The sequence below is a fragment of the Danio aesculapii genome, chromosome 3 (genome assembly GCF_903798145.1).
Source record: "Danio aesculapii chromosome 3, fDanAes4.1, whole genome shotgun sequence".
Classification (NCBI taxonomy): domain Eukaryota; kingdom Metazoa; phylum Chordata; class Actinopteri; order Cypriniformes; family Danionidae; genus Danio; species Danio aesculapii.
Window position 1 is genome coordinate 48,998,667 of NC_079437.1, and position 20,351 is coordinate 49,019,017.

A 20,351-nucleotide genomic window follows, 5' to 3' on the forward strand; every position below is an offset into this window, starting at 1 on the left:
TTCATTCTTGTCTGTGTTTACATTCCACTGCAAGCACACGTGAGTACTGCGCTGCAACAGCTGGCTGATCTGATCACAGAGACAGAACAACAACACCCGGACTCTGTTTTTATCATACTTGGGGACTTTAATCAGGCAAAACTCACACATGAGCTGCCTAAATTCAAACAGCACATTACATGCCCCACCAGAGGCAATAACATTTTGGACCATTGCTACACTACAATAAAGGATGCATATCGCTCCGTCGCCAGAGCAGCTCTAGGACTCTCCGATCACTGCCTGGTTCATCTTATACCAACTTACAGGCAAAAACTTAAAACTACTAAGCCAGTATTAAGGACTGTCAAGAGATGGACCAACGACACAGAGCAGGTCTTACAAATCTGTTTTGAATGCACTGAATGGAATGTTTTTGAAGCTGCAGCCACAGATCTGGACGAGCTCACAGAGACTGTAACATCATACATTAGTTTCTGTGAGGAGTTATGCTTCCCTATCAGGACCTACTTGTCATTTAACAATGATAAGCCATGGTTCACACCAAAACTCAGACAGCTTCGTCAGGCCAAAGAGGATGCTTACAGGAGTGGTGACAGGATCTTGTACAATCAGGCCTGGAACACAGTGACAAAGGAGATTGGTGTGGCTAAGAAAAGCTATGCCAAAAAGCTGCAAAACCAGTTTTCAGCTAACGACCCTGCATCAGTGTGGAGAGGCTTAAAAGGTTTCACAAATTACAAGACGCCGTCCCCCAGTATCGACAGCAATAAACATATTGCAAATGAGCTGAATATGTTCTACTGTAGATTACACAGCCATCAACACCACATCAACACAGCCCGGACCATCTCCCTACACGGTTATCAATACCACATCAACACAGCCCGGACCATCTCCCTACACAGACATCAACACCTCCAGCCATCTTCCTCTCCCCCCCTGCACTTCAGATCAGTGAGGATGATGTGCGTCAGATCTTCAGTAAACAGAAGAGAAGGAAAGCACCAGGGCAAGATGGTGTCTCACCAGCCTGTCTGAGAACCTGCGCTGACCAGCTGGCTCCCATTTTCTCACATGTCTTCAATAGATTCTTCAATAGATCACTGGAACAGCGCAAAGTTCCATCCTACCTTAAGCGCTCTACTATCATCCCAATCCCGAAGAAGCCAAAGATCACAGGACTTAATGACTACAGACCTGTGGCCTTAACATATGTGGCCATGAAGTCATTCAAAAGACTGGTGCTAGCATATCTGAAGGACATCACTGGACCCTTGCTGGACCCCCTGCAGTTCGCCTATAGAGCAAACCGGTCTGTGGATGATGCAGTCAACATGGGACTGCATTATACCCTACAACATCTGGACAAACCAGGGAACTACGCAAGGATTCTGTTTGTGGACTTCAGTTCTGCCTTAAACACCATCGTCCCATCACTGCTTGAGTACAAACTGGCCCAGCTCTCTGTTCCTAGCTCTGTCTGTAAATGGATCACCAGCTTTCTGACAGATAGACAACAGCTAGTCAGAATGGGCAAAATCACATCCGACAGCCATACCATCAGCACTGGTGCCCCCCAGGGATGTGTTCTCTCCCCACTGCTCTTCTCCCTGTACACCAACGACTGCACTGCAAAAGACCCCTCCATCAAACTCATTAAGTTTGCAGACGACACTACTGTTATCGGCCTCATCCAGAACACGCTCAAAACAGTGGAGATGATAGTGGACTTCAGGAGAAACCCCCCTGCACTCCCCCCACTCACCATCATGAACAGCACTGTGGCTGCAGTAGAGTCATTCAGGTTCCTGGGCACCACCATCTCTCAGGATCTGAAGTGGGACATTCACATAGACTCTATTGTGAAGAAAGCCCAGCAGAGACTACTTCCTTCATCAGCTGAGGAAGTTCAACCTGCCACAGGAGCTGCTCATACAGTTCTACTCAGCTGTCATCCAATCCATCCTCTGCACTTCAATCACCGTCTGGTTCGGCTCAGCTGCCAAAACCGACCTCCGTAGACTACAGCGAATAGTCCGGACTGCTGAACGAATCACTGGCACAACCCTTCCTACACTTCAAGAACTGTACTCTTCCACAGTGAGTAAAAGGGCTCACAAAATCACTCTGGACGCCTCACACCCAGCACACTACCTGTTCGAACTGTTACCGTCTGGTCGGCGCTTCAGAGCACCAAGCACAAAAACAGCCAGACACAGGAAAAGTTTCTTTCCTCAGGCTGTCTCCCTTATGAACAGTTAAATGTTCCCCTACTGTGCAATAAATGTGCAATACTTTCTCATACGCACTTGTACACAGCACCTTATATCAATATACAATGCAATACTTTCTACATTCGCACTTATACACAGCACCTTATAACCTGTATATTTATAACAATCTGTACATACAACTCAACATCCAGGTTTCTTGACTAACCGCATCTGTTTAATGTTTATCTTTTTTTTTTTCATATTTATTTTGTGTTGTCACTTGTCACTTTATGTACACTGGAAGCTTCTTTGTGCCAAAACAAATTCCTTGTGTGTGTGAAGCACGCTTGGCAATAAAACTGATTCTGATAAAGGTAGCTAATGAAGTGTCAGGCAGGTTTTGACCACATTACAGTTTAATATCACTACACGAAATAATGTCATTTGATTTGAGTAAATGATTTCATTTCGCCTACAATAGTCAAAAATCGCTTGAAAATAAAATAAAACGATTTGGATGAGTGTAATGTGAAGCGACGTTGACAAGGGAGGTGCGGATCCAAACGCAGGTTTATTAAGAATAGTCAGGCAAGCAACGGTCAACAAAGGGACAAACAGATGTATACAGGAAATCCAGTGTCATAGTCATGAAACAGGTAGATGGTCAAAAGGCAGGCAGCAAACAGGAATAAAAAACAAAGCGAGGGGCAAAACAAGGCAAGGTAAGGAAATTGTGTCGTAATGTTTCCTATTCAGTTTAACAGTTCAACAAGACTCAGCACTGATGTGTGTGTGCCCTGTATAAATAGTCCATGTAATCAGTCTTTGACAATCCTTTGGTTGTGTGTATGCAACCAGTCATGATTGTGAGTGTGTGTGGTGCATGACTGGATCTTGTAGTCCATAAAGACGGATTTGTAGTCCGTTAGAGATCTGCAACTGCTAGATCGCTGAAAATCATAACAATGAGAAACTAGTCCTACACAAGTGCAGTTTAAGGACATTATCCTGACAAATGTCTTGTATACTACAACATCCGAACAATGTCTTTAGGTGTCTTTATTTTTATGTCTATAGCGCTTTTACAATGTAGATTGTGTCAAATCAGCTTAACAAAGTGTCTAGTAATCTAGTAAACTAAAACTGCATCAGTTTAGTTTTCAGAGTTAAGGTTTAGTTTAGTTCAGTGCAGTGTAGTTTAAATTTCACTGCTGAAAGTCCAAACACTGAAGCGCAATCCATCGATGCGCAGCTCCACAAGTCTTTGTTGTTGAGGAACTATTAGTGAGCAACTTATTATTATTATCATCATCATCATCGTTACTAATGTTACTATTATTATTATTATTATTTATGCTAAATTTATAATATTATAGTAAATGTTATAAAAATACAGAATGTTTAAGTGACCTCAAAATCACCCGAAATGTTTGTAAACTTTTTAAGCTCCTATGCTATATTTTATACAGCCAAAAGAGACTGAGTTCAAATTGACCCCTACGGTCACCCTGGTTACAAAATGAGTACAGGACATTGTTACATGCCTGGGGGTGTTGCTCTGTTGCTCTCTCCTCCCCTCTCTGTTTTTATTTGCTGTCTGCTGTTCTTCTGAAATCTAGGTGTTCCGATTGGTTGGCTGAGTTCTCCCGAGTGGACCAATCAGAAGAAGATTGGGGTTATTTAAGGACTCCTCCAGTGAAGACTCAAGCCAGATTAGAGGGTTATCCTTGTTGCTGCTGTGTTTGTTTGTGTGACATTTTGTGCCAATCTTGTTCTCTGGTTTGTTTTAAAGTTTTCTTTGTGAGTTGTACATCTGTTTAGAACATCTCATCCTAAACTTGCTTAAAGTACTAAAAGGGAAGTGAAAGTGAAGTATGTCACGTGATATACATTTTCACACCTGTAGTTGATTCTCTGTTAATCCACTAGGTTAGAAGCGGGTGCTATTTTGTGTATGTTTGTTCCGGTGAGTGCAGTTGAGTAAGGGGCGTGTGACGCCGAAGATGTTTTTTTTTTCCTATTTACATATTTCTCTTTAGTTATTTAGAGGTGGGGGAGGGATTAGTTAGCGGGTGTTTAATTTGTTATTTTCTTTGATTTGGCACCGCTTCTTTTCCTTCCCTCTATCAGGTTTGTTTGTTTACTTCATTTTGCATTTATTGTACACATTTATAAATACATTTTGGGTGATTTAAATATTTTCCTTTATCTTTATTGTAATAAAACGAACCACTTTTTTTGACACATTGTTGTCTGTGTCGATTCATAGCAGCTAACCTCTCAGGGGAATTCATAAAAAATTGGGTTGTCATAATTATGTTAAGCCCTTTTCATCCTCCGAGCCACACCGGGCGTAACAACATTTAAAACTGAATGAACATCATAATGGTTTTCAGTTATGCTTGCCACTCAGACCAACAGGTTATTTCTGAGCTCAAAGGTTCAACCTGAATTCAACCTTTGAAATCTCAATGTGTGAAACTGACAGGGGCTGCCAGGTCTGCCAAGATTTTACCACAAAGAAAATTCCTTACTCAACATAAAAACGACTGACACTGGATTATAGAGGGTTAGTTTAATTTGCAAGCCACCCTGAGTGGAAGAGAATGATTGTATTTTTTTTTTAATTGAGAGACTACTGAGGAAGTCAGTCCTATTGAGTGCTGGCACACACAGGAGTTTGTCTGCCAGTGGAGTCTGATGGTTATGGTGTTATGACAGATCACAGAATTAGAGGGACTGACTGTGATTTGTGAATTCTTAGAGCTGAAGTATAATTGTACTAAATCTGTGTTTTTTAAAATAATTTCAGCACAAGTATTTTTAAACTAATGTATATGTAGATTTGTACATGTATGCTAGGACATGCATACATGGCATGTGATGCAAATTTCAACATCAGCACATTATGCATACAGTTGGAATTTTTAACAATGCCTAAAGTTTACACACAGCTACATACGCTTTTTTGCACTATAGTTTGTCAACACTAATCTGCCCAGCAGTTTCACATTTGAAAAAGACATGAAGACAGAACAGGAATGCATGCATTGATATATGCTCTAGCTTAAACAAGCGCAGAGATTTTTATTAATGTTTGGCTCATATGGTGATATCTGATATAGTGTGGTGCCAGTGTTTGAGCATGCTGTCAAATAGTACTGTGAAATATTGTACTTTCAACTGTGCATGTATGCTAAACAATGAAGTATAATTGTGCAATGTCTTCCTAAAGCCTCTAAATTATCTACATGTTCAAAACTAACAAACATGCTTGTTTTGCTTTCTACACACAATTTTCTTCATGCCTTCTGTCACCTGATTGATAGTTTAGTAAAATACATTTTATTTTTTGAATATATAAAAAAATCCAATTTCAATTTGTGGTTCACAATTATTTCTTTTTTGCCAGGTAATTTACATTTATTCATTATGCTATGCAAACAAATCTTTCCAAAGTAACTTATTGTTATTTTATTTTATTTTTTTTAATTTCACCTTGGTGTTACTCTACTAACTGACCTACAAGCATAAACTTTTGCTTAACTATATAAATAGCCATAATAATAAACTTTTGTTTGTAATATCTGTCAACACATCCCTGATTAAACCATTTCATTGTTTGCATTTCTTACATTTATAAATTAAATATATGAATATACTTTTTAATATACAGAGGCAAAATAACACACTTTCAAACTTGACCAAGCAGGTTTAGTTACATCCTAGATTAAAGGAAAGTGTCTACAGGTTTGTAGTAAGCAGGTCTACAAGTACAGGTGTGTAATAAAATAATCAAGTTTGGGCGTAATGAACGGCATTTGTATTTATGTTCTGACCTGCTTGTGTGGATTTTCGTCTGGCTTTTTTTATATCTTCTTCTGATTTGTTGCTTAATTTGATCTCAAGCTGCTGGGTTTTCACCTCAAGATCCTTCTGTCGGTCTGCTAAAGCCTTCCGTGCCTGTAAAACACAACACAAACAAGTAATTTACTGTAAAGACTAACTTTCAGCTTGTCTATATGACAATGGGACAACAAACACATGTGCAAGTTTATCTATCAAACTTCCACAAAAGGGCACACAATGCATTACATGTTTTGTACTCGGATAAAGGAGCCTAAACTCTTTTTTTTCTTGAAAAAATGAAATAAAATAAACCAAAATTTTTTTCAATCCTAATATTTGAATTTTATTGGCAAAATCATTGCTAGCTGCTCACTGCGACATTGTGAAATTGTGCTCATCTTTGTTGCATTGCCTGTAACCACAGTTGCTCATGTTTTCAGAAATCAACAATTCACATTGGAAATGAATGACAGATATGTGGCCTAAGGTTAGGGTTGATGTTTAATCAGTGGGATAAACACAAGTGAATCACTCAAGGCATTATTCTGATGTGCTCTCATTTCTCATCCAGCCATCTGCCGTCCATGCAAAGGTTTGAACAGAAATGTTGACAGACTAGCTTCAAGACATACAACCCATCATGAGACACATTTTTGAGACTTTTGTAGCAACACTGAGATTTAAATCACTTTAAAGGTGTCATTACTTATATACTAACATCGGCAATATATACCAATATTATAATTAACCATTTTTAAAAAAGTACTTGTATACCACTTTGTGCTTTTTGTATACCACTAATGTGTGGGATTAGTGTAGCCACTATTCCCACCCATACCTGTCCCTAGCTAAAATTATATTCCACACATAACACCTAACACTAGTACTAGAGTGGTCATTTTGGCCGTTTTTAATTTTTGTAATTTAATATCCTTGTTGAAATAAAACCCACATATCTATAATATTCTGACTTTTCCTAAACGTGTATATTTCATTCTAAAAGTTTCTTTTTTTTAATTACAAAACATAAACGTGATGAGTATTTCTACATTTAATTACCATGACCGCATGCATTTTGGTGTTCAGTGAATATGCACAACTCTGTTGACTAGCAATTTCCTGCTAACAAAAACATAACTTTCTTGCTACATCCCAAACGGCACACTATGCACTTATGCACTTTGTACTCATGCACTTACACACTCAACAGCATAGTATATGAATGTAGTGATGTCCCAAATGGAACACTAATGTTTTTTTTACTAAGCAGAAATTCAATCCATTTCCCAGATGAAGTTTGACAGTTGCCAAATTAGTGAAATAAATGACCAAAGTACCAAATAAAACCTGCCATGAGTATAACTGTATTCACCATTGGTAGGCGCTATAATCACTCTCGTAGGAGAATTTTGCTTTCATAATCCAAAATAAATAAAGTAATACAACATGTCCAATCCCCACTTCCGCCAAAAGTAATATAATGAGATTGAGTGAATGCTTTAGGCACGTAGTACACCATCAACAAATAGATTTGCTTCTAATCATCCAAATCCCAGGGTCAACGCATTCAGAAATAACAGTTTGTTGGTAAAAGCCGCTAAACGCCACTTGCCTTTGACAACAAAAGCAGCTATATCCTGAGAAGGCATGAATCGAATCATATGTTTTAAATGTAGCAGCGCTCTGATACGCCGGATTTTATGAGGAGACTGTTTTCTGCTTTCGATTTTAAAAGATGGAGTTTGATGAACTGGATGAGGCTGTCCGACTGTCAGTGAATGGCAAATGAAAACGTCCCTTACCACAATACTCTATGCATTTAAAAAAGAAAACACAATGTACTGTCGGAAGTGTAACATGCATTAATTTTTTGTAACATTTTTTTTTTTTTTTTGCGCAGCGACACTACTTTGAATGAGTCCGATTTACTATACATTAAATGGCAACTACAATTCACGAAAGACAGAGTTAGGATGCCGTTATTTTATCCCACGTGGAAGCTATGAGGATAAACAAGAGACGAAAAAGAGACCAAGACCATAAGTGTGGTGAGACTGAATGAATTTCAGCTTCTAAAATTGTCTGAGAGGCATCCCCTTTTTGCCCAGTAGGCCTACCTTGTGTTTTATTAGCTAATTTAAGCTATTATTTTAAAAGATAAATATAATGTATGAAACTATACATTATTTGTATTACTTCATATTATCTGTACAACTTATAAACCTTTTATATTAATCAACAATGCACATATATTGATGTTTCATAATGTTTTACACTACATTATTTGAATCTACCAAGCTTAGCTTACAATGTTTGCAATGTTTACATTGTTGTACTTACATTAAATCTAAATCCCAAATATTAGAAATGACAACAGATTGTTTAGATTTAATTAATGTCAGTTTTATTGTTATTGATTAATGCACTTACTTTACAGATTTCATTCATTCATTTTTCCTTCTGCTTTGTTCCTGGTTTATCAGGGGTTACCACAGCAGAATGAACTGCCACTTGAACTGACAGATTTATATATTTTTAATTGTAGGTATTTTATGTTTGGTAAAATAATTTTTAATTGCATCTTTAGTGATTTTTTAACTAGTTACACTGTCTTGTCTCAATAGGTGGGTCTCAATAGGTGGACTTGTCTCAATAGGTGGGTTTGACGCAAAAGAAAATCTACCTTGTTAAAAACCAAAGAAATGTCTAAATTTACATTTTTGAAAAAAAGGTATTTTATTTACTAGCTAATAACTTTAGCATTACCTATCAAACGAAACTTCTGAACCTAATCAGAGGAGCCTGGTAGAAAATGCTATTTACAAAAAAGAGGTCTGATGGATTTAGAGGATTTTGCATCTGAACTCTTCAATTGTTCTTGTGTCCTGAGCTACTTGTATGACAGCTTTGTTGTCTAACCCTTTCCCGACTGTATCAGTCTGTCCTGTCTAGCTTTGTCCCATCCAGTCCTGGCTCTGCCTGATATCCATATGATTTTTATTTATTGAGCACACTGAAAACTAAAGGCAAACTAATCAGTTTCACACACACACACACACACACACACACACACACACGCACACACACACACACGCACACACACGCACACACACACACACACACACACACACACACACACACAATAATCAAAGGGACATTATAATATAATAGGACAAAATAAACAAAAGCAATATACAAACAATATTTCCTTTACAACTTTGTCCTGATAACCAGCAGTAGGATAATCAGGAGCATTTAACATGTGTCTGCACTGAGGTCTTACCATGCTGTCTATACCAACTCGAGCAAGTTAAATTAATCAGGGAGGATCACATGACCTCTAACTCAACCAAACCAGAAACATGAAAATGTATAAAATAAACATGCACCAATACACATTTAAATAATGAAATAAGAAAAATAATAAACAAACAAAACACAAGCTGACCGATTAGTGTAGTGATTAGTGTTCTAGTGCCATGAGCTACTTTTGGCAAGACTTTGTCTAACCTTTTCCCAACTGTATCAGCCCATTCTGTCTAGCTTCATCCCGTTCAATCTCTGTATCATAAGGAGTTTTTACTGCTTATCTCTGCTCTGCCCACAGTCAATATGAATCCACTCTGTGGAAAGCCCCCTAGACAGCTCATCAACCTTGAGGTATCATCTCCTGCAGCTCCTGTTCCCCCTTGAGAGGGTATTTTTATATATGCTGTTAAAAATGCTTTTGAATTAGAATTTCTTAATTTAAACTTGAACTTTATAACTTGAATATTAAACATCTGAAATTTAAGACAACTGAATTTTTCAAGGCTGAAATTTTTATAAATGTATTTTCAAGCTTCAGATTTTTTTGTCTTCTGAATTCCTAGACTGCAGATATTGGGTTTGTAATAATACAGTTTCAAATTTTCAAGATGAAGAAATTCAGAACATCAAATTCAATATCCTAAAATTCAAAACCAGAAATTCAGATTCAGCAGAAAGTAGGTCAGGGGTCATCATTAGGGAAGAGTAGACGATCACAAATTAGTCAAACTAAGAATCACTCACCCCTGCTTTATTCATAGTTATGGACGAATTACAGGGTGCAACTTACGGGGGTGGGGGCTTTGGGGGGTCTGGAAATAGGTAAAAATAAATGTTTTTATCTACATATAGCCTAATGTAAAATTAAACTCATATGTATTTTAGCTTTAAGTATAGGGAAGGCTGCTTTCGGTTTTGGTCACATAAAACAAACATTATGCTGAAAATAATCAAGTGGCTTTCCCTGTACTCTATTCACAACAGTATAGACTTTTAACACCTCTTATGTTGTTACCATTTGAAACTAAGTTTTAAGCACTTAAGAAATGAGGTTAACAAGAAATCTCTGAGTGAGTCATTCATAGTGAGTCACTTAATTCGTTAGCCGATTAGAACAAATCTGAATGAACAATTCAGTGACAAAGATAAAGATTAAGCACCACCCATTGGACATTTTGGTTTTAATGTGTTTTAGTCAAAAATAATGTAATATCTTTAAATATATGAAAAATTATGAGATCATTAAAAAAAAATTTAATCCAAGGCTAAATATGACATCTTAGATCTGAATAGATGATATTTAAAAGAGGCAGCATTTCAGTGTTGATATTAAGCTTTGGGCAAACATCATTTAAATTTTCCTTAAAATACTGTACTACATGCTATGTTGTACAACAGAATATTGTAATAAAAAGCATCTTATATACTTAGATGAAGAAGTGTGTGCATGCAAATATTTCATTTATTACAGTTATAAAATGCTGGTACTGTTTAAAAATGCACCTGGATAGAGCTTGAAAAGTCCTTAAATGTAAAGGTGTAAGAGCCCTCTGTCTGCTAAAATAAACCATTAGACGTTACAGTGTAGGTATGAATCAGCTATTTATCCCTCAAAACACCAAAAATGTAAATAAAATTGATTAAGCAACGAGATGTAATTGAATTAAATTTATGAATTTGGTTCACTGAAGCATGTATATTTATTACACAAACTACTTAAAATAGCTAACCCCAGACAGTCAGTTTGCAGAAGAATTGTGTCCTCCTGAGCCTCACATACACCAGTAAACTCATGCAACTCTGTAATTGGCCAAAATGCTTAGTTTGATTTTTCGGTGGTCGTCTACTCTTTCCTGTTGTTCTTGTGAAGACCTTGCTAGGTCACCTTGGAAGACCGAACTCGGGAGACCGCGAGAACAGAGAACGCGTCCTGTGAGAAATGAGATGCTGCATTCTTCCTGATGGCCACGTGACCCTCACGCATCTTTAAACAAAAATTATTTAAACATTACAGCATCCATACAACAATTTATTGTTTTTCCCCTTTTTACATTATATACTATGCATAAAGAATTTACAAATATACATTGCAAAGTTTAAATAAAACAGATTTTAATATAAATTTCAGCAAATAAACACTCTTAATGTGTTTATTCCTTTATTAAGATTTTCATGGTAATGTTTATGTTCACCGTTACATTTAGGGAAATTCCTGAGATAAATAAGTCTCTGAACAGTCTCTGAAATCTCTGAACTTTAAAAATAAACTTATAAAATGCTGCGCTTTACACCTCCAGTTGCAATGACTTCTGGGACTTCTAAATCCAGGTCGGCGATCAAGTCTGCATCAGTGCGTCCTCAATATCAAGAACACCCCCGGGAAGTTTAACGCATCCTCCGTTCTTGCGGTCTTGTTTTGGAACTGAACTTTGGCAGTTGATGGTGACGTAACACAAGGACGCAAGATCGCTGAAGAACGCATATTGAGAAACAGCTCTACTTTCTGCTGATTCTGAATTTCACAATCTGAATTTCTAGTTTTAAATTTTAGGATATTGAATTTGATGTTTTGAATTTCTTCATCTTGAAAATTTTAAACTGTATTTTTACAAACTGTATATCTGCAGTCTATTAATTCTGAACACAAAAAATCAGAAGTTTGAAAATACATTTGAATTGAAAATTTGAAAAATTCAGTTGTCTTAAATTTTAGATGTTCAATATTCAAGTTATGAAATTCAAATTCAAATTAAGATATTAAAATTAAGAAATTCAAAACATTTTTTTAACGGCATATAAAAATTCAGATTTATTACATTACATTTGTCAATAATTCAAATGAACACAATTTAAATTCAGATTGTTTTGGTATATTATCAGCTCCATACAGGTGGCACAACAGCAAGACACTCAATTGCAATAAAGGATATAGCTTTCTGGTGAAATTAATTAAAAAAAAAGGCTATAGGCCACTGCAAGCTAATATTAGCTAGCTAGTTCCTTAAGAAAGTTAATGTTTGATTAACATCTGCAAATAGCTTTGCAAACCTAATATAATATAATACAACATTTAGCTGGTTTAAAGCTTTTGCCTTTTGTGAAAAAGCTTTCTTGGACAGGTACATTTAATTAAAAATAAGTAAATAAATATAATAGAAATATAAATACAAATAATTTTTTTTATAAACTTATAATTAAAAAATCTGCTTCTGATTTATAAATTTGGTGCTGAAAAATGTTTATAATATCTTAATAAACTAAACACTGCCATGTACTACAAATCATATTAACCATTGGTAAATACTCTGCAAAAATGCTTTCTTTATTTAAAGTTTTGGTCTTGTTTATTGTCAGAGTAAAGCTGCGGTCACACTGGGCTTTTCCTCCCATAGACTTCTATTCATACGCATGCGAATGCGTCAGACTGGAAACGCAAGGTCATGCATCAGGTTTGCATGTCGCTGCGGTGCAAAGTTCAAGCTTGGTGAACTCTGACCTGCGAAATCGCATCACTTGACTGTGTGAGACCAATTGAGGATCAGAACAGGACCTCTCTGGACTGAAATTTAAAACATGGAGCAATCGCTCGCTTTTTTAATGTCTAATCATCTTGTTTAATCCCCCCCTTTTCGCAGCGCCGTATGACAGAATTTCGCACACACAAAGCCCAGTGTGACCGCAGCTTGAGACCAGGTTCTCCACCCACCCTCACCTGAGTTCTAATCAGCCACACACATGACAATCATCACCATCATCATCACTGCACTAATAAAAACTCCACTTTCAGTTAAATCAGTGTCCGGCATCATCTTTAGCACCAGAAAGGACTGAACTCCCTGTACACAGACAGCGTTGATTCTTAGTGTCAGGGTTCTGCCACTCTGGTCTTGTAAATTCTTGTTTTGGTGGCAGTCCAGACACAAGTTCTGTCTTATCCTGTGTGTTGTGCTTGGCTCGAGCACTCATTTTCTGTCACTGTATGTTTCTGTATGAGTGCCGTCGTGACAACGCTCAGGCAGTGCGCACTTCTGCTTCATGCTGGCACGCGTGATTAGGACGCGCGCTCTAGTGCTTGTGTTTGCTTGGCAGCCTGCTATTTCATTCTCAGCATCTCATCATCATCTGGTTGGTTTCGGTTGGCTTCGAGATGAAACATGCACGTTGCCTATGTGCGAGTGCACAGTAAAGTGTTTTCATTTAGCGTGTGCTCGTGTCTTGTGTCTGTTTTTGTTGGTATTGTCTAAGCACGTGGCTCTGTGTTTACATTGTAGCTGTGTGCTTTAGTGGTGTGCTTTGTGAACACGCGGTTAATGTGTTTTCTCATTGGCTGCGTGTTCTAGTCTCATTTTGTGAACACATGGCTTGTGTTTCTTTGTGTCATGTACTCTCATGTCTATTGTCTAGTCCCACCCTTCTTGTTAACCCATTATTAGTTTATTATGTTCACCTGTTTGTTTGTTTGTTTGTTTGTTAATTATTTTTGCTTACATGTATATTCTTCTAAATTCTGGTGTCCTGTGCTAGTTTGTCATCATTTATAGTCCTCTCCTGTCATGTATTCCAGTCCTGATCCCTGCCAGCCTGCCCAGTCAAGTTTGTTTGTTTATTTGTTTTATTAATGTTTTCCCCCTCGGGTAGTTTATTTTGCTGTTTATTTTATTTTACTATCAATAAAAACCCATAATTTATTTTTGCACTTGAGTCCTTGTCCTTTTCTTAAAACACAGAATCGTGACACTTAGCCCATGGTTTAGTTAGCTCCCCTGTCTTCTGTGACCTCCAGTGTCTTCTATGTTTCTCCAAGTGTAGTGTCTCCTCCTTTAGTTTTCGTCCTGTTTGCTGTCTGTGATTTCCGTCTCCAGTCTCTAAGTCTGCAAAGTCAAGTATCTGGTTAATGTTCATTGGTGATTATCATCTGGACTATCTGCATCTATATACTCACCTGCTTTATAATTACCTGCCATCTTTATAATTAACTGTTTATATTATTGACCTGAATCCCATCCTATCTGTGACAGAAGGCCGGACCAAAGAACAGTCACAGGATGAGCTGCACTGATGCATTGAAAGCGTTGATAGAGTCACTCAAGCAGGTATTACAGAATCCACAACCACCAGCACCAGCACTTTTGACATCCATCATCATCAATCCTGCATCCACAGTGGCAGCCAATGCCAGTCCCATGGCCAGACCAGCGCCATACTCTGGCATGGCGGAGGAGTGCCATAGACTCCTTTTGCAATGTTCTCTTGTGTTTGAGTTGCAGTCATTATTGTATCCAAATGATTAATCTAAGATTGCTTTCATAATCTTTCTTCTATCAGGTGAAGTGCTGCGATGGACGGAGAGTTTATGGAATCAGAGAGGTGCAGTCACGCAGTTGATAAAGTTGTTTATGGTCCGTTTTTGAGCGGTATTTGCCCATGCGGCTATGAAATCCATTGCAGAACTCCATTGCTGTTCGTCCTGAATGCAATCATGCTCATCCTTACAGCCCTAGAACATCTTCTTGGAGCACAGGTTTTCACAAATTTGGATCTCCACAGTGCGTACAACTTCCGTCGCATACATGAGGGGGACAAACGGAAGATAGAATTTATCATTGCCAGTGGTCACTACGAAAAGGGTCATTCCCTGTGTATTAGCTAATGCACCCTCTATCTTCCAAGACTTTATAAATGGGGTGCTTCGGGAGTTCCTGTACTGAATTGTTTTTGTCTATATTGACCACAATTTAATTTACTCCCGAAGCCTGGCCGAACATCACCGTTACATTCCGGAGGTCCTCACCTGGGAAAGCTGAAAAATGTTCCTCAGCTGAAAAATGTTCCTTCCATCAGTCTTCTGTCCATTTACTAAGATTCCAACTAGATGAACATGGAGTGAAGATGGACAAGGGGAAGACGTTAACACGTCCTGGACCCAACCTACCACAGTAAAGAAGCTCCAAATGTTCCTAAAGTTTTCCAATTTTTACTGACAGTCCCTATAGAACTATAGTACAATAAACAGTCACCTTACCAGTCTCCGCAGATGAAATCCAAAGTCACTCATGAAATCAAGATGCTTCCACATTCAATCAAACCCTGAATAATGCCTTCACACAAGCCCCTCTTCTGGTACATACTGATTTACAGTTTTCTTTTGTGGTTGACATAGACACATCCACCACTGGACAAGGAGCAGTCCTATCCCAGCGGCAGGGGGTACCACCTAAACCATGTGCTTTTTCTTCTGAAAATTCAGCACGGCGGAAGTTAACTATGACATTAGGAATCGAGAGCTCCTGGCAATCAATCTCGCTCTAGAGGAATGGAGACATTTACTGGATGAGGAGCCAGTTTTCCGCCAGGTTTAACTTTTCTATTTCCTATCACCCAGGTCACAAGAATGTCAGAGCAGACACACTTGTTTCAATGAAACTGAGGAAACGACCATAGATATAGAGCTCGTCATACCCATTCATCTGATTGTCAGTCACATAGAATAGGAGTCCCTTCCAGCCATCCCCCAAAATCCTCCAACACCTCCACTGGGCTGTGCACCTGAACTCCAATTCATCACCAATAATCAATACACTCAACACATTCATGCCACGCATACAACGCTGGGCACTGGTCACCCCAACAAAACCCTCTCTCTGCTCAAAAATCGATTCTGGTGGCTGGAAATGGCAAAGGACATGAGGTTCATGCAGGGGTGCAATGATTGTGCTATGCCTAAGACTCATCTCCCAGCTGGTAAACTTGTACCTCTGCCCATCCCTGGTCACACCTAGAATTGGATTTTATGAGCTTCTAAACCCAATTTAATTCTTCAAGTTAATGCAAGTGAATTCTTCTGCCTGGGTTACCCACAGCCATGATTACTGTGGAGTTAATGTTTAATCATAATTTTCAAATTATGGATTATCCGAGCATATCTTTTCAAATAAAGGCCCCGAGTTCATTTCACTTCTGTGTTGGCCAAAAAGTCTTCAACATCTTCAACAGACCTTTCTGTGATATTTCTAGTAGAAATATCTAAAAATTCTTGAACCATTAAGCATTTTCTAGACAGATATTTAGTCAAAATTACAATAATTAAACCCAATTAGGATAAGTAAAATATTGTTTATAAGTTAAGAATGTTATCTTCCTGATGCAAGAAATAAAATAATTTTTACTTAACTCATTGGTGGATTAATTTGCTTATTATTAAAAAACCCTTGACATTGATAGCTAAAATGTTTATCTGAATGGTCACTATACTTGACTCTTCGGCACCATATTGTGACTGAATAATAAAAAGTATATCATAGGCTGCATCCGGCGGTTTTTGTTTCTGTCAGCTATAACTACAGAGATTAATTACAGATTAATGTTTTGTGACTATTTGTCTAGTTTTATGGCAAGTAGTCATATAAAAAAATGTAATTACTAAGGCTACACCTTGGCAGATGTTTCTGCAGAATAAAATTGAGATATTTTAAGAAGTAAGCAACACAAATAGAGAAACTAAAATCAATAATGCATGTTTTAAATTTACAGTGTGCAAATAATCAAGAATTAACAATAAATTGTCATTGGTTGCACTAAGGGGGCCGCAAATAAAATCCTGCTTAGAATTATTAAAAACGTAACTTTAATTCCAAGCATGTCTTTCAAAACAACATTTTTAGTGCCATGAAAATCCTTGCTTTCCAGCATGTGAAAGTGAAAATTAAAGTCGGTCTAGTAACCCAACTACACATTTATAGGCTATATTACCAAAAATGTTCTATTTTTAATGTAATGACTTCATAAAATATGATGAAAGACATTCAAAGCTTAATTTTAATATCCAAGTAGTAGCTTTGAATGTAATTATGATGTAATGAATAAGCAGAATGATTGATATTGTAATTCTATTAGTTATAGAATTCTGGTAGTTTTACTGTTAACCAATCATTAAATACCATACTAGGGCTGCACGATTAATGGAAAGAAAATTGTGATCACGTTTCAACCCTACACACAATCTTAATTCTGCTTTTCTGCGATTCAGCCAATTAAATTTTCAAGGTCAGGAGAGAAGCATAAAGGCAGATGTACAAGTCTTCTCATTGTTTTACATACGCTACGGTCATGGTCCTGACCTGACAGTCTTGTCTGTCAGGTCAGTGTTTAATGTTTGCCTGTTTGTCCTGTGCTTATTTACATTGCTGTACCTTAATTTGTGTTGGCCATGTGCTCCTCTTGTCTTTTCTACTTGTTTTCAGTTACCCCACCCTCTTATTTAGTCTTTTTTATCCTGATTGTTTTCACCTGTCTCTCGTGTGCTTTGTTCTATATATTTTGCTGTGTGTTTTCATTTCTTTGCTGGTTTGATCCATGTGAACTTGTCTTGTATCCTTGCCTTGTATCTTTAATGAGCTTTTTGTCTTGCCTGTTCTAGTTCTCTTGTCTCCTGATTGTTTGTTTGTAGCTATTACTTTCTTTTGTTTGTTCCTAGTGTTTTCTTAATTTTGTGCTCTAATCTTTAATTTGCTTTAATCCTTTGAACCATTTTTGTTCCATTTTTCTGTCGGTCCCAGTCTTATTAGTAGTTGATTATTAGTTGTTTGATTGTTTATCATTCTAGAAGTCTTTATTTCAGTTTCTCTTTTATCTTGTTGCCCAAGCCAGTCTAGTTCTCCTAGTATTTATATTTGATTTTGTTATTTTAGATTTAGTTAGTTTTATTATTTTATTGTATATTACTGCTGCCTGTTTGCTGTCCTGTCTTGTCTTATAATTTTCCAGTCCTATCCTGTGTCCTGACCCCCCTGGCCTGCCAGTCTGGAGTTTACGTGGCTTGCTCTAGGATCTAGCTCTGGTTTTGACCACTGTTGCTCCTACACCTGGCTGGCTGTTCATTTTAGTACCATCTTGTCTCTACCACTGGCTTCCCTGTGTTGTTGCCCCTACCGTTTGGACCTTGTCATCTCCTTGTTTGTCGACTTGTGCCTTATTCTGTCAATAAACCCCTTTGTATAGTTCATTGCTGCAACTGGGTCCGCTTTTTTGCAACCAACTGTGACAGAACGAACCAGCCAACACCGGACCGCTATGGCTTCTGGAAGACTGGCACTCCAGCGCGAAGTGGCATCACTTCGCCAGGAGGGCCGTGAGGTGGGTTGTTTTGCCCAGTTTTCTGGACAATGGCAAGAGGCTTAGAGTATGATGATGCTACTCTTAAAGAGGTTTTCAATGATTGTTTGGATGACCATTTGCCTCAGTGGGAGTTGTATCAGTTAGCTATCTTGGACTTCTGGGGCTTTTCCAAGAATATTCACCATCGAAAGGACTCGCAAATACTAACTCCACCAGAAGAACTAAATCAGGACTACTCTGCCCACCTGAAGTCCCATATTGTCTCCCAGCTCTCACAATGAAATGAAGGCAGAGAAAGAAGAGGGCTCGTCTAGCTGCATCCAGTGGTGAGTCCATCACCACTGTCCCAGTGTCAGCCGGCCCAGCCCCAGAGCAGCCAGTTCCAGAGTCCGCTCTGCCGCCAGCCCCAGAGCAGTCATTTCCAGAGCCTGCTCTCCTGCCAGCCCCAGAGCAGACAGTTCCAGAGCCCGCTCTGCCACCAGCCCCAGAGCAGCCAGTTCCAGAGCCTCTCTTGGATCACCCATTGGGCTATGCCCAGAGTGCCCTAATCTGCTTAAGACAGAGGTCTTACAAAAGCAGTTAACCAGTTATGTCCTGTCATCAGAGAATGACCCTGTTAGTAATGTGTTCTTGGAGTCTGTTCATATGGCTGCTCATGTTTTCCTAGAGACTGTTGTTGATACAAATACCAAGGCCCTTCCCAAGGTTTCTACAATGCATGTCAAGGCCATGGAAACCACCTCTAATTTTCCTAGTCACATCTTGCCCACAGGAACCATGAAAGGGTCTGCTCCTGATATGAAGTCCCGTTTGAGGCCCATTCCAGTGAAGACAAAAAAATAATCACTCATCATTGATTAACTTGTACATGTAACAGAAACTGGGATAAGCAGAATCATCCCGAATGGACTCATAACTGAAGCACAGTCTCGGCTTTGTGGCGGTGACAGCTGCACTCAAGAAACCGGAGCACGCTCGCACAATCCTACCATCACATAATATAACCAAGACAGTATGCAAACAAATAAAATAGCCTACATAAGCAGTTATCAGAATGTCCATCAATGCGGAGTATGTATCTCAAGTAAATACACACGGTTATGATTTACAGTAAGTTTAGAAACCAGTTAGAAAGCAAACTTTTTATGAATCTTTACTTTTCCCTTTTATGAAAATGACAGTAGCCTAATAATAATATGGAGCAGTAAAATATAGGTGCTGGCTTTCATCAGACAATAAATAGTATCTGATGCAAAAAAATGAAAATAAAATATGGATGCTAGTCTTCTATAACTTAGAAAACCATTATTTATGATATTGGAAGCATGTATTTTAAACATATCCTATCATTATGGATTTATGGTCAGCTAAAGTTCTTAAGAAAATTTAAAAAAGGTAAATCCCTATTTAAATTATTTATTATGAAGAACTAATTTAGGAAGTTTTGCAACTGTATTTTTTTTTTGTTTGGCCAAATTTATTTGTTTCAACCTGTTTGAATTTTAAATTTCATATTATGTCATTACTTAATTTTCTATACCTGCAGTTTTATTTAAATAAAATAGAAAAATTATAATAATAACATGTAATATCAAATGGTTGAAAATTAGGTGATAATATTAATTAGTAATTAATAATAATAATAATAATTATATATATATATATATATATATATATATATATATATATATATATATATATATATATATATATATATATATATTAGGGGTGTAACGGTTCACAAAAATTATGGTTCGGTTCGATATGACACAGTGGTGTCACGGTTCTGTATGTTTTCAATACAGCAAAAAATAGAAAAAAGCTAGAGGATTTCTCTGATTAAAATTTTTTTAATGTATTAAA

General features: G+C 37.7%; 1 protein-coding gene across 3 annotated transcripts in view; it reads right to left on the bottom strand.

Annotated features, from left to right (window-relative positions):
* The window catches only part of gas7a (growth arrest-specific 7a), a 187,504-nt gene that overhangs the window by 51,957 nt on the left and 115,196 nt on the right, over positions 1–20,351 (bottom strand). For all 3 annotated transcript variants that reach the window (XR_008836300.1, XM_056454149.1, XM_056454148.1), the window contains exon 8: positions 6,056–6,179. Coding sequence is in view for 2 of the 3 variants with exons in the window: in XM_056454149.1 (XP_056310124.1) it covers positions 6,056–6,179 (124 nt within the window). In the remaining variant the exon portion in view is untranslated. The remainder of the gene's footprint in view (positions 1–6,055; positions 6,180–20,351) is intronic.